We start from the raw sequence: 15,791 nt of genomic DNA, 5'->3' as shown, positions 1-15,791 counted from the left end.
AGGGGCTGGTAGAACAAGGTCAAGGTTGTGAATGTCGAACGACCAGAGCAATGAGATGAATAAAGACGCATCAGAATCCAAATCCAAATCATTGCCCACATCCAAATCCAAATCATTGCCCACATCCAAATCTAAATCATTGCCCACATCCAAATCCAAATCATTGCTCACATCCAAATCCAAATCATTGCCCACATCCAAATCCAAATCATTGCACACATCCAAATCCAAATCATTGCACACATTGGGCGAATCACACAGCATCAGATCCATATTGTGATTGGGCATTATCTGTGAAAAATGATGGAATTTTTCGTTACATCGATCATAATCACAAAATTCCTGTGACATTCGACTAATTTATGGAAATCAATATGTCCATACCTTGTTTTCGCTGAAAAAACAGCCCATGCTTTATGATGAAAGGCAGTAAACACGAATCGGAACACGTTGTATTAATTTTACACTTCTGTATCGGGTTATTTGTCAAGTATAGTAAATGGCCTTTGAAACTCTCATGAAAACGGGTGAAATGTGCACACACCCTGCCCCCGCCTCCCCCTTGTCTTAAAATGCTGTTTTCGATCCGTTGTACGTGCGTGTGCGATGATTCCACAGCTGTAGTCTGTGTTGGGCTTAAAACGTGATGTGCTTGATCATATCAGGGTGTCCTTGGAGAACCCCAGTTTCAACTCACCAGACAACTGAGGGTGTTAGGATCTTCGAGCACCTGTTTATTCGATTTTCATGTGGGCATCCCAGAGGTATGTTCTCTATTCGCCTGCCTTATTAAAAACAACACTTCATGGTCTGTGGTCAGATTACGCAATGATAAACAAGCGTCATCCCTGTGAGCTGAAAACAGACTCTTTTAAATGAAAGGAGAGAAATACGTACACAGAGGTATAAAATGACTTTATTCATTGATATCAAAATATATTTAATGTCTCAATGGGAAGGTTTCCACAGAATGATTCTGATGTATGCATTTAATGCCCAATAGATGTGCACAGAGTGTAAATTTGAAATATTTCCAATACAAAAATGCTAAAACCATTTTAACAGCTAATACTTATTTACACGAGACTGGAATTAGAGAATCACCATTATGCACATTGTGTAAACAGGTACGAGAGTCTGTATGACATCTGCTGTTTGACGATAGTTGTGTAAAGGTAGTATGGCCCGAATTGTCCTCATGGCTCGGGGTATTGGGCGAAGGACAAATTGAATTAACATGAAAATATCATTTGTATTTAAGGGGGAATATAACAACCCTCTAAACATTATTTGCCTAACAAGTAAGAAGAGTATTTACACTATGAGCAGAAAAGAAGTTAAACCAAACTTTCACCAGATCAAAAGTGAGATACAAATCATGTAAATTTGCCTTTGCACACGGCGACCAAGCTACCATGTATCTCTCGGAAATAAAAAAACAAACAAACTAGAAAACAAAGTTAACAATGTTAGGCCATTTGTAACGGGGAACGTTCATTCGCCAATGCTTTTCATTGAAATAAATAATGGAATTCATGTTGGATATACTTATCTTCCCAGTCCACTAAATATTCTCGTAGCAGTCTATCAAGATCACCAGTACCCTGGTCAGGTGGTTTCATTATGAGAGTAGGGATGCATTTTGTCATCCTTATTAGTCAGCTTTTGTTTTTGTTGGCGATTGGAGACGTAGACGAATAGAGATGTAGGCGATTGGAGACTAAACCATCCTAAATGATGGTGCACATAAAATGTAATCACTAAAATTTCACTTTTGAAACTTAACTGGACTATTTTTGAGGTCCCTTTTCTGAACCCGTTATATATTTTAGCCCCTAAACAACAACGTTTCACATTATGCCTCACATTTTCCCATGACTGAGCTGAACTGAAATTCAAAGGACTGTCTGCGTCTACGTCTGCGTCTGAGTACCCCCTCCCCCTCCCCATATGAGTTACATAACACCGTATTGATAAGCATAATCCGTAGTGATATGCCCTTTTGAAATCGTTTCGTGTCTCTCCACGCTCGGTTGACACAGAGATGGGCTCCGTGAATGGGTTTTGATTGCGTCATTCCCTTAGAAAAATGGAAAAATACGGCCAATCAGAAACGAACAATCGTTCGGTGATCAATAAAAGCCGGTCCTACGTTTGGTCGGAGTGTCACAACTCTCGATCGGCTTAGACCAGAACCATCAACCCTTTCAGAAGTTAATTTTTGCCATGATTCTCCAAGCAGTTTTAGTGGCCTGTTTTGCCAGCGTTGCCCTTGGTAGCATCTGCTGTTCCCCAGACAAATGGGAGGGCTATCAGTTCACTTACGGTGAATTCGCTCAGAAAAGAGGATCCCTCTTGGCTGGAAAACCGGCATTTAAAACCGTGAGTTGTTCATTATTGTTACGTTTCTTGTCATGTTCTTTATTGCAACGTCGATGGGGCGTCCGCTCGCCACGCCGAGGACCCGGGTTCGATTCCTACTTATGGGTACAATATGTGAGGCTCATTTGTGGTGATATTCCCGTAGTAGTACTCAAAGCCGCGTAAAACTATACTCAATCACTTTTGGACTGATGCAATCATGTCTGACCTAAAACATGTAGCTACACAGTTGTCGCCACATGTTGACGTTTCCAGTTTGAGTGTGTGTGTGTGTGTCGCTTTTTACACTGCACGACGGGAACACATCACAAATGGGTTTCACATATTGTACGAATGTTGGGAATAGATCCCTGGTCCTCAGCGTAACAAGCGGACGCTTAACCATTAGGCTACCCCACAGCCCCGTGGACATGGACTACTTCAGATCACTGAAACAGGTCTGAATCCATCGTTTTCAGTGACTTTTCTGTGTAGGATAATGCAAGACTCCTCGATTTTGGCTGGGAAAATAAGACTCGAGACCGTGGGGTGAGGAGAAGTATGCGCACAGCGCGCGAGGTCTTGCTTCTCACCACCCGATGGTCAAGGGCTTACTTCTCACCACCCGATGGTAGAGGCTTACTTTCCCAACCATAACCTAGCAGGAGCGCTTTATTATACATATAGACCTAAAGTGTGCTTCCCACTATATATTAGGTCTTTTTTTGGTTTTGGCTGGGAAAATAAGAGCCGAGACCGGGGAATGAGGAGAAGTATGCGCATAGCGCTCGAGGTCTTACTCCTGTCCACCCGATGGTCGAGGGTTTCACTTCTGTCCACCCGATGGTCTTACTTGTTAGTGTCTACTTCAGTACAGCCATGTCCAAAAATTTCTACTGACCAAAACCTAAGTGGCCAGGCTATATGATGTTTAGTTATTATTATTCAATCTGCAATCTTGATCATTATCACTACCGCAGAATACATTGTTTTGTCAGCTACCTTGTTCCTTTGTCACTTCCATTAATTACAGTATATGACATTTATGGCCTTTATTGGTCATCCTCCTTGTCTCTGTCAGTCATCACATCAACTGTAGAAGGAAGTGCTATTAGTTTCTCTATCTGCCCATTGTTGAATCTTTGCCTGTCTATTGTTGTTAAAAACTATATATATGCTCACATCTATACTGCACGTGCGTGTGAGTGTGGAGTCCGGCATTCCGACTGTCTGTGTAGGGACGATCGCGAACATATTTGTTTGTCATGTCTTGTGAAACCAACTAAAGGAGTTTGAACAGCAAAACTATGCCTTTGTCTTCATCAACGTATTCATTTGTCTTCGTCAACGTAATCATGAGCTAATTCTCCAGTCATCCTATCCATGAACAAATCTCTGTCGACGTTATCCACCCGTTGACACTTCTCACCCGATGGTCGAGGGCTTACTTCTCAGCAGCTGATGGTCGAGGTCTTACTTTTCTCCACCCGATGGTAGAGGCTTACTTTCCCAACCATAACCTAGCAGGAGCGCTTTATTATACATATAAACCTAAAGTGTGCTTCCCACTATATATAAGGCCATCTCTTTTTTCCCCCAGAATAACCGCATTTGAGGTTTTTGTTTTGGAGGGATAGGTTTTACTTTTGGCGTAAGACCGCTTCCCAGGATTTACTTTTCCTAACTGTACATGAACATCAACATTCAAATGATACATGAATGTTTTAAATCAACTGAAAAATATCGTTTAAGATTAAACACACAATACAAAGGTTTTCCGAACCAGGACTGGAATCGCATTTCTCAACCGCAGGCAGACGCTCTACCGCACGGCCACCTGGCCGACGAAGGGAACGGGTTAAATTATCTACTTAGAGTTACTGTCATTAAAATGATTCTATGCGCGCTTCAGTTATTGTTAGTTACACCTTCATTAAATCCTTAGAGTTACTGTCATTAAATTGATTCTGCGCGCGCTTCGGTTATTGTTAGTTAGAGCTTCATTAAATGCTTAGAGTTACTGTCATTAAACTGATTCTACGCGCACTTCAGTTATTGTTAGTTAGAGCTTCATTAAATGCTTAGAGTTACTGTCATTAAATTGATTCTGCGCGCGCTTCAGTTATTGTTAGTTACAGCTTCATTAAATGCTTAGAGTTACTGTCATTAAATTGATTCTACGCGCGCTTCAGTTATTGTTAGTTAGAGCTTCATTAAATGAACATCTAAATTATATATATATATATGTATATATGTTAGAGAAACATCCCGAGGGGCTGAGCGTTTTTTCTCTTATACATATAAACCGTCATTGGTGGATAATAAATAGTAACTGAAGCGCTAGTAAACTCAATACGATAATTTAACGCTGGCATCCTTGTCGACTCGGTGGCCGTGTGGTAGAGTGTCTGGTTTGGAACCTGGCAAATACGGTTCTATTCTTGATAGGGAAAACACTTGCCTATTTAACATGATTAGTGACGATATATTTCAGCTGATTTCAAACACTCAAATATCATCTGAATTTGAACGTAAATGTACAAAGATAACAATACAATTTTCAGAATGTACAACGAAACATTCTCATAATCATATTGCTATCTTTGTTCATTCTCGCTTCTATCAACACACCCAACCCCCGATTTTGGTTTTGCCATCATAACACACTGTTTTCTTTGTGCATTAATCTAATCTCACTGGCATCGGAATTCTATTGCTACATCTTTGTACTTTCTCGTAATTATATTGGTATCTTTGTACACCTATATACATGCAGGGCAGCATCCAAGTATCGTATGACGCAGCCGATCAGAAGGTAGCCAAATACGGGAACTATACGAACAACGGTCAGATCGTAAAATTCAAGTCCATCAACGACTACAAAGCGGTAAGGGAGATAACTTAACTCACGCATTGGAAATAACAACCTGCTGCAGTTCATTTATCTTACTACGCTAACTTCTCAAACTCTCTGGGATAACTAAGTTCTGATTTTGTGTAATGAGCTTTCCTGTTAATTTATTAACGCCAGTCGAGTTCCTCATTCCTCTTATTCTAATTCTAAACACCTGATCTTCGGAAATCTGACGCAAGGAAAAACAGTCACTCACATTCTTGATGCAAGGATCAGGATTGGGCATGTATTTATCTCAGAGTTCCTTAAAAAAGAACGACTAAGAATTGAAATTCACACCAACAACCACCTTTTTAACTTGAAAATATGAAAACCAATCTGTCTTCCTGACACGACATTATGTTTTCATCTATTGACGGGTAAGTGCAATACATTCACCTACGGCCCGGTAAGTTAACGACTCATGAAGATCCGGGCTAGCATTGGTGTTCAGCAACCCATGCTTGTCGTAAGAGGCAACCAATGGGATGGGGTAGTCAGGCTCGCTTACTAGGTTTACAAATGTCATCATGCCCCCACTGTGAAGATCGATGCTTATGCTGCCGAGTATCTGGTCCAGACATAATTATGTACAACCCGCCGCCATATAGGTTGAATATTGCTCAGTGCGGGATTTAATAACAAACCAACGACTTATGCCCCTTAGTTGTGATAATGATTTTGAGATGAGTCGTTAGTTATCGTCGCACTTTGGAACATGAACTTTAAAAGGCAGGTGCTATCTCTTCGGCTTCCTTTTCATTTAGCTCAAGGCATCATCTTACTGGAAAAAAAGTGCCACGTGGCACGGCGATAACCAACTGACTCTCACTTTCACTCACATCTGCAAACCTTCATGCGTTTTTTCTAGGGTCGGGGGTACTACATCCTCCCTGCACAGAGGATCTGCTCATCCTTCCAACTGGGAGGCCAGTTCCAACCAGCGTGTGTTCCAGGTCAGTGTAGAGTGAGTGATATGTGTATCGCCATGTGGTTTGGGGCCATTGGTTCCCGTGGTCGCTGGGAAATACACGGAAAAGATGTCCCTGAGCTAGTTCTAGGCCCGTCTGTATGCATGTAATACATACTTTGAAACAAACATACAGAACAACAAAAGAAATGTAACTTTGTTTTTTCTTATTTTTTTTGGTCATAGTTTTGAAACAGAAGGCATCAACATGACCGCTTACTTTTATTAGATTTCCCTTTCCGAAACTTGCAACGAACGTTTACTTTTAACAGATTTCATTTTTTAAAACTTGCGCCCCGTTTGCTGTTCAGTATTTATCCAAGAAAGTCCGTGCAAGTCTAGAATATGCGGCAAGTCTAGATTTCCACCGTTTGTGAAAATGAAGCAATGAAGCATTTATTTATTTATTCATTCATTCATTCATTCATTCATTCATTCATTTATTTATTTATTTATTTATTTATTTATTTATTTATTTATTTATTTATTTATGCTCATTTCGGAAAATAGCTCAATAGAAAATTGGTCCTTGGCCAAATTCTAAAAAAGTCCTTGTCAATGAAGATGTCTCACCTCAGTAGTCGTACAAGTACCATTCAGCAATAGGTATGACAACCCAGACCTTGATGATATTGAGCAAGGTACAGAAGGTATCAGGTCATTGTAATAAACATTGGTTTCCTCACTCTTGAGTCCACATGTTCACAGACCCACTGCAAGAGCATTAAGCATATAGTATAATGGACTGTCACAACCACTGGTGTTCAACATGGTCAAGATATGGACCGGTTTATCAGTTTTATTATATTTCCTTGCAATTTTTACTGTCGTTAATAACGTCAGCAATGCCTAGTCCTTCTAAAGGTACTCCTTACATATTTAGGTGTATTAACATTCATTTTGTTTCAGACAATGCTGTAGACCAGGGCCCTTTTGCTTTCGGTGTGGGTGACAATAGGCTGGATATGCAGGGGTACCAAGTGAATTCTAGGAAGAATGGTGATGATGTGACTACCGTTGTGACCGTCACCCAAGATGGGTGTATTCCCGTGGTGGAGAACATGTGGGGGACTAGGAGGGGACGTAAGTCGAGTTTGAATAAAAATAGCAACGACTTATTATGTGCACAAAGAATTTAATAAAGCTCCCCGTGTATTTTTGCAAGGATAGGTTTCAACATGTGCATCATACTTATAGTATGATCCTTTGAGTCATAAATAAAAGCCGACAAAATGATTGGAGTCCATGTTGACTTTTAAAATAGAAACAACACTGATTTTCATGCATAACCATGTCTGTACAAGTATGGCCTTGGCATGTTTAATATTTGAATTTATTCGTGAATGTTAACATTCAAACTGTCATTTTGCGTGTATTACATGACTCAAGGTCAACACCGAGTGTAACTAACAACCTTTTCTCTGTAGGCACTTTCTTCTCAAATGTGGGTTTCAACGACCTGACAGTCGGTATCAAGGATTCTTCCGTCTTCCAGCCCCCAGATTATTGTGAAGAGGTACGTTCCCAACGTTACTCGTGATTTTACGGGTGTTTTAAACTCCTACTTTCTATCTCTCTGACCTCTTCAGTAGATTGATGTTCATGCTGTTCATCACTGGGTTGTCTTGTCCAGACCCGTTTATTTCATGTTCGTAAGATGAATTGTAGGCAGCGTGTTCAGCAAAAGAGTACGTGATTTTCTTACTTTTAGAAGAGAGTGGTAGCCAAGAGGAGTATGATGTGGCCATCCAACAAGGTTCAATTCAAATGATTCCAAAATGAAAGTCTTATGAATGTACTCATCAAGGACAAACTTGGTCCCGCTGGCTCAAAGCGAGAGAGGAATAAAATTACTCATTTTTCAGGAACAATGTCCTACGTAACTGCTAATTCTTGACCCGGTGCCCATTATATAGACTAATGTCAGTTAACAGACGTCCGCTTCTTTCCATACTACCATAGTTAATATGTCCTGGCTTGTCACCATCAAGAGTTGTTTTCATGGTAATATAGAAAATTTATCTATCATTCAGCGTAAAGGATTAGTCATTCTGTCATATTACCTTTCATGGCATGTTAAGGATGACTCCATTCTGTCATATTCGCAGAACTGTTCTTTCATGGCATGTTAAGGGTCGCGCCATTCTGTCATATTACCCGAGTTATTCTGTCACGGCTTGTTATTAATCAAGCCATTCTGTCATATTACAGTGACAACAGGGAATGTTCTTTCCGGATCATATTATGAATCTGAATGTCTGTTGTTGCAGGGCCCCGTTGAGTCGCTTGATTTCCTCCACGCTGGCTACAGCATCATGCGGCAATAAACCATGCGTCTTGAACCAGCCGGTAGCATACTGAAGCAGAACATCCGATGCAGCAATACTATATGTATCATGATACATTGCTCACTATAGGATACGTATATCTATAAGCGTATTGACATCACGTGAAAGGTCTTGGCTAAGTAAACATTTTAGATCAGGTTCAAAAATGAAAGCTACTGCGAACATCTTCGTAGCTGCTACATCTGTCATGAGCTTTAAAGGCTAATCACATTTTTCAAAACATTAACACCAGTAGCTCATTCAATGAGTAAAGAATGATATTTTTTATTTTAATGTATAAGATAATATATGTTTTGAATGTCTGGTCTTGAATCTACACAGGAAATAACACACTGTGTTGTATGGTTGTATAAAATCTCACCATGCACACTTAAGCGGAAACATTGTTTGACCCAGTACGTGTTGCGATATGAAGCAAATACTTGTTATATCTTCAAACATACCGGCTATGTTATTTAGCTCCGTCTTGTAGACGTAAAAGTTTATTTAGTTTAACATTGAGTTCTGTAGCGTAGATTCTCATTTGCTCCCTCCCAATCAAGCCTATAGCTATGCTGCCCAACATTTGCTAAGGACAACACCTACACCTAAAGATACTAGTTATCAGTTGATTACTAACACTATTTTCAAGACAACTTTGTCTGTATCTTTTCACCGAAATCCATTTATTCACATTTATCTGATGATCAGTAATTAAATACGTTTCACTCTTGAAAGAGTCACTGAATCGCTACCATTTGAATTGGGTGAATATGAAGGACTTGAAACATTTATCAGTATTTTTATTTTATTAGACATTTGGTCTCTGAATTGTGTTTCGTTTGATTGCTACTTTTTCGGATCCGGGCTACTCTTTATTTCGCCCCAGTAGACCAAAAGATTAGATGTAAGTTCACTCCTAAATTGCACTGTGTGTTCATTTGTCCTTTCCTGACCCCCTAAATATTATCAGCTCAATGAATAATAAATATATTTTTTCTAGAATATTTTTATGTTATTTTTACACAAATCCATAATTGTGAGTGAGTTTACTTTCACACCTCTTTTAGCAATATTCCAGCAGTATCACGGCAAACGCATAATTACATATACATTGTGTATTCAGATTAATTTGGGATACCATGGGATCGAAAATCCCTAATTTTTCCCGATTTAGAAATGGGTGTACCCAGCAGTTTCCAAACTCAATCGTAATGTAGCTTAAATATCCCTGTACTGATCCGTGCATGCACGCTCACACACGATGACAGAACTGAGCGACTCTTCGTCATGGGGCCGTGAATAGTCTAATAGTTAAAGCGTTCGCCCATCACCGACCCGAGGTGGAATTCCCATATGGGCAGAATGTGTGAAACCTATTTCTGTTGTCCCCCGCCGTGATATTGGTGGAATATATCTAAAAGCGGCATAAAACTAGACCCATGGCGCGGAAACTCGTGAAGATCCGGCCTAGAACTGATCTTGTCGTGAGAGATGTGTAACGGTATAAGGGTGGTCAGCCTCATTTACTTGCCATGGTATCGCATTTGCGATAGCTCAGTGGTTAAAGCGTTCTTGAAGATCCGGGTTAGAATCGGTCTTCAGTAACCCCTGCTTGTCGTAAAAGGCGACAAACAGGATCGGGTTTACAGACTCGCTCACCTTGTTGACACCTGCCATCATATCCCATTTGTATAGATCGATGCTTATACTAGCTGATTATCCTATTCAGATTCGAATATCCCTTAACGTCAAATCATCCCCTATATCGATCAAACACTTAAATGACCTGGCGGGCCAGGGTTAGAATTAAATACATTTACATCATCATCAATCATAATCATAATCATCATCATCATCAGCAGCAGCAGCAGCAATAATCATCAGCAGTCATCATCAGTCATCATCATCAACAAGAACAAGAACAACAACAACAACAACATCACCGTCATCATCATCTGACCTGACAATGACACTATACACCTATATATAAATCATGGCAATGTGAAAAAAGAGGAAACAAAAGCAACATACATTCACAGCGCATCAGTGCCACTTTCATAGTGAGGGAGTTTGCGCTTAAGATCGCTTTGTGAAACGGGGTCCTTACCAGCTATTCCCGTCACGGATGATAAAAATAAGCTTAAAATCTGAAAAACTATAGTTTGGCATGAAATGAATGTTGACCCGGATTTTTGTAAATATCTCTTCATCCCATGATTCAATCCATCTCAAACTTTGCAAGGGGATGTTTTGTCAGACAACCTAATCACATTGTATATCACCGATTTTATAAGAATCTGTCTATGTAACTGACAACAAAATGAACAGCAGAACCCACCCTGCTTGCAGAGGGAGGGAGCCAATGACCTGTAACAGCACAAACATGATCTGTATGCTATAGCATCTGTAATGACAAGAGAATTGAATGCAATCGTTATTTCAAACCCATTTTCCAAAATGTTCAAATTATTGACTTTGAAACGAGTGTAAAGTTTTCATTTTTGTTCAGGTGTGTTTTCCTTTGCCTTTGCGATGCATGTTTCATCTTCCAGCAATATCCCTGTGAGGTACTGGAGAACGCAAGATATATATTAGAATTTGTTTTGCCAATGAAGGTTGTCTGAAGCTATGTATATTTCAGTGAGGGGTCAAAGGACCCCATGTAATATACATGACTTATTGATGAAAAAAATGACACTTATTTGTTAATTACAGAAGGAGTGTTTCGTGAATGAGAGTAATTGAGTTTAGTTTTACGCCGCATGGTTTGGTGAAGCGCAGTTGAAAACCGGATCTTCACGGGTCTTGAAAGCTAGAAATACAAATTTAGCGAAATTGTTAAAAAGAGGAGTATTACGTCATGACATAAATGTTATAAATTTAGAAATAGTTGGGGACCCGTGAAGGTCCGGGGTAGAGTAGTTCTTCAGCAATCCATGCTTGCCATGTAAGGCGATTCTGTCGCAAGAGGCGACTAACGAGATCGGGTGGTCTGTCATCGGTTGCTATTTGTGCAGATCGATGCTCATGCTGTTGATCACTGGATTGTCTAGTCCAGACTCGATTATTAACAGACCGTCGCTATAAAGCTGGAATATTGGTGAGTGCGGTGTAAAAATAAACTCACCCACTCACAAATAGCTGTAAAAGAATGATAATGCATGTATAGGGAGTAATTTTCGACGAAGATTATTATTGAAGTCACATTTCGAGCAGAAGTGGTATCCTGGCTCCACAACGGGTACAATGCAAAATGGACATATTAATCTTTCGCTCCGTGCTCGGCCGGTCTTACGGACGTCGTTCCTCGACTAGCAATAGCTGGTTTGGCCATCGGAACTTATTAGTGGAATACGATATACCGGCAAATAACAAAGGGAATAATTCTCACATTTCAGTAGAATTGCATAATAGTGAGGTTTATAATAACTTCAGATACTTTCAAAGAACGTTCTAAACACCCCACTGCCCCCGAGCCTATGTCACATATAGCTGAAATATGCAAGTCTGAAATGTGAAATCTGTGCACGTCATAACAAATATTATATAAAGAGATACGGGTAATGAAACACGAGATCGGTGTAGAATGACAAATTAGTTGATTTATATTTAAATAATTAATTGAATTTAAATTAATTAAATAATAATAATTAAAATTAATAATAATACAACTCGGGGATGGGTATGAAGAGATACGAGTAATGAAACACGCGATCGGTGTAGAATGACAAATAAATTTAGCAATACAACTCGGGGGTGGGGTCCGGAGAGAGAGAGAGAGAGAGAGAGAGAGAGAGAGAGAGAGAGACACACACACAGAGAGAGAGAGAGAGAGAGAGAGAGAGAGAGAGAGAGAGAGAGAGAGAGAGAGAGATTCTTTATTTCATCCAGACGATCATCCAAAAAAACAAACATATTATATACACGTAAATACAAGGAAGGGACAAAGTTACAAAGTTGATGTGGGTGTATTTACAATCATTTTCGTGAGAGAGAAAGAGAGAGAGAGCAAGCAAGCATTCAATACTACACCACCACGCGCCCCGACACCCACAGATACATCCTTGGGATCCGCCTATGCAACTCGGCCGAACTATTACATCGCCTTGTACTTTTAGACATCTGGGGTACTCCATCTCTATTCTAACCAGGGAACTGCAGACATTTCCAAATGCCTTTCGGAACATTTTGTTCCATAATTTCCTGCTATCATTATGAGCATTTGACTACATAATTTGAACTACATCCATGTTTAACGGAAGTAGATGTGTTTTTCCTCAAGATGGCTTAGCAGGCCCAACTTGTACTGTCCATGTCACATTTAGTGGTTATTTTCCAGGGCACTTTTTGAGAATTTCCTCCCTTGCAATATTTTGATCCTGCGATTGGTCCATTTCAAAAGCCTAAACGCGAAGTTGGTGTGTGATCAAGCCAACATGTTTTCTCAAGTTTGACTGTTGGATTTCTATAAAGATGTAAATTTACTCAGATAATTTTGATTCAGAAAACCAAACAAAGGCATAATGTAAAACATACTCAGTCCATATGAAAACGCACCACTCACGAAATCTGGAATAGCTCCACGGATTGATATGTGAAGTATATACTTATGATGCATTTGAGATAATGAATGATTTCAGAAGACATGTAAACATCATTATATTTCATTCACGATAATGTTAATGCGCGAGAGAGGATTAACTGGTGTAGGGGCCAAACAGGAAATTCAATAACGGGTGTGACCCCCATTTGCATTGACATGTGCGGTGCATTGTCGTCGCATGGAGTTGATCAGTCTGTGGATAGTGTTCTGAGGGATAGCATTCCACTCCTGAACAAGGGCAACCTCAAGTTCTCGGATGTTGTCCATCTGGCGTCGACGTGAAAGACGTCGTCCAATTTCATCCCATAAGTGCTCGATAGGGGAGAGGTCGGGTGACAGAGCTGGCCACTGAAGCACGGGGATGTTCTGCTGTGTAAGGTACTGCATGGACACCCTTTCAGTGTGTACCCTGGCTTTGTCCTGTTGGAACGTGTGGACATCGTGGTGCTGGTTGAAGAACGGCACGATATGCAGCACCTGGTCCCGGTAGTAGACGGCGTTCATCCTTCCTCTGCAGATATGGAGAGGGGTTCTGTGATGGTAGCCTCCTCACCCCACACCATAACGCGTCCACCACCATACCTGCAGGTCGCAGACGGTTCCGTACGGTGTTGGGGTAAATGAATAAACGTCGTCCTTGGACTTGAGCAGCCGTTCTTGTCGCTGGTAGTGTTCGGTCCCGTACAATCTGACGGTCCTGACGTGCCGTTGTCACACGTTGTCTTGCAGAAAACTTTTATGGAATCTTGCGATCGTTGTGTGCGCGCAGTGTATTCGTCTGACAATTTCCCTGGTGCTGGCGCCATTTTGAATCATGTCTATGGTACGTTCCCGTTCAGGGGCTGTAATTCCCTAGGGGCATCGTATCGGAGTTTCACAAGTGTCAGTGAAGAAGTGAAATTTTATTCGGATTCACATGCTTTTAAAGGCAATGTGTGCACAAATTCAGAGTGAAATTCATTTTTCCTGTGGTGTGCGTGCAAAATGTTGCGTTTTTGCGAAAAATTGCCCAGCGTTACAGTTAACATGAAATTCTCGCATTTCTTGCACCTGGCATGTCGGGTGAAGTCACTGTAGTTTTGTTGTTGTATAAAAATCATATTAAAGTTCATTCGAACTTAAATATTTACTTTTTTTCAAGTGGTGCGTGTTCATGTGTACTCAGTATAGTAGCTACTTTCCGACCCAATTTGTCAACAGTCTTTCGATGCTGTTGTATGGATTTATATTCATGTGACGTGTATGAATCGAGGTATGGCGACTCGAATGTTTTCATGTTTGTTATCGATGTAGAACGCAAGCTTTCAGCATCGCTATCATTGACTAGTTTTTGTTTTTTCCCCCTTGAAACTCGTTTCCGTCGGTACAGTAATGTTGGTCTCTTTGTTGCAATTCCACATGTGAAAACAGTGACAATGCTACTGCTGACAGCACTTTGTCCAAATTCAGTCAGCTCAGCAACATTCTGATTGTATTTATTTATAGACATTATGAAACCAACAATTAAAAAATCACATTAATTATGAAACTTACTAAACTCATAGTGTCACATTTCAGACCTTTGTTGACTTTTGCTTTTCATATTTTTTCCCCTGTCATTCAACATATTCAGTGCGTTTTGACGCAGGTGCGAAAAGTACATTATCAGTTAAGTGATTTTCACATTGTATGGTTATCGCATTTGTATAGCTAAGATTACTTATACTCAGATATTAACAGCTAAGTAGCAAATGATATTGATAAGAGGGGCACACCCTTGAACAGTAAGGTTGGCTCATGGGGTTTGATTACAATTGGTAATTTCTTCAGCAAGAGTGTATTTACAGTGTCTTTACAATTGTCACAATCAAACGAGATGGGTGGTAGAGAAAACCACGATACGATTTCCTGGCCTTAGTCAATGAAGAATTATATGTAGATTAAAAAGCCAGGTTGATATGATTGGCAAAAGGAAGGCACAGTAATGGATACAAACTACCACACCATCACTGGGCCAATGATGGGCCAGTATTGGCCTGCCATCATTGGCTCAATGATGAAAGCCAGCACTGGCCCAATTTTTTTACACCAGTGGCCCAATGCTGTCATGTTACCTGGGGTTGTAAGCAAAGCAGTATTCAAAACAAAAACATAATGAATATACATGTTTGTAACGATATCTGTATGTTTGGAGGAATATTCATCAGGAACCTTTTGCTCTTATACAGAATTTTTTTATGCACGTTGCAACTGTATTCAGAAACATCACATGATTCGAAATTTTGAGTGTTTGTTTGGACGCCTGATTCATCAGGAACTTTTCGTTATTTTACAGAAAGGTGTTCATTTCAGAGACAAGAGGAATGTTTGCATTAATTGGATGAAATCGTAACCACGCAGCAACGCAAGTGGATCCGCCCCACACCAGATGTTGACCAGTCACTGCAGCTGTTGATGGGGAGAGGAGAATTACAGGCCCATGCCAACGTCATACTTCGTCATGGCGGTCTCCCGAGAATTAACTGAAATTGGCACCTGTTACTCATTGCCTTATAAAACCGGGTAGCCATTTTCTGCTGGGTGTACAACTTAGCCGAAATGTGTTATGGACTGCTTTCAGTATCAAGCATGCGGGTGACCTGCTTCCTTTCTGGG

General features: G+C 40.3%; 1 protein-coding gene across 1 annotated transcript; it reads left to right on the top strand.

The window, feature by feature from the left end:
- The first annotated feature begins 2,152 nt into the window (after window positions 1-2,152).
- LOC137268228 (ependymin-related protein 1-like) lies at window positions 2,153-9,556 on the top strand. The gene is made up of 6 exons (XM_067802766.1): window positions 2,153-2,382; window positions 5,138-5,248; window positions 6,126-6,210; window positions 7,134-7,307; window positions 7,652-7,740; window positions 8,495-9,556. Exons 1-6 carry the CDS (start codon window positions 2,227-2,229, stop codon window positions 8,549-8,551), a joined length of 672 nt encoding a protein of 223 aa, XP_067658867.1. The 5' UTR covers window positions 2,153-2,226; the 3' UTR covers window positions 8,552-9,556.
- Window positions 9,557-15,791: the final 6,235 nt, after the last annotated feature.

The sequence above is a fragment of the Haliotis asinina genome, chromosome 16, assembly GCF_037392515.1.
Source record: "Haliotis asinina isolate JCU_RB_2024 chromosome 16, JCU_Hal_asi_v2, whole genome shotgun sequence".
In the NCBI taxonomy this organism is placed as follows: Eukaryota; Metazoa; Mollusca; class Gastropoda; order Lepetellida; family Haliotidae; genus Haliotis; species Haliotis asinina.
Note: the sequence above shows the minus strand (reverse complement) of the source record. Positions and strands in the feature narration are given on the sequence as shown.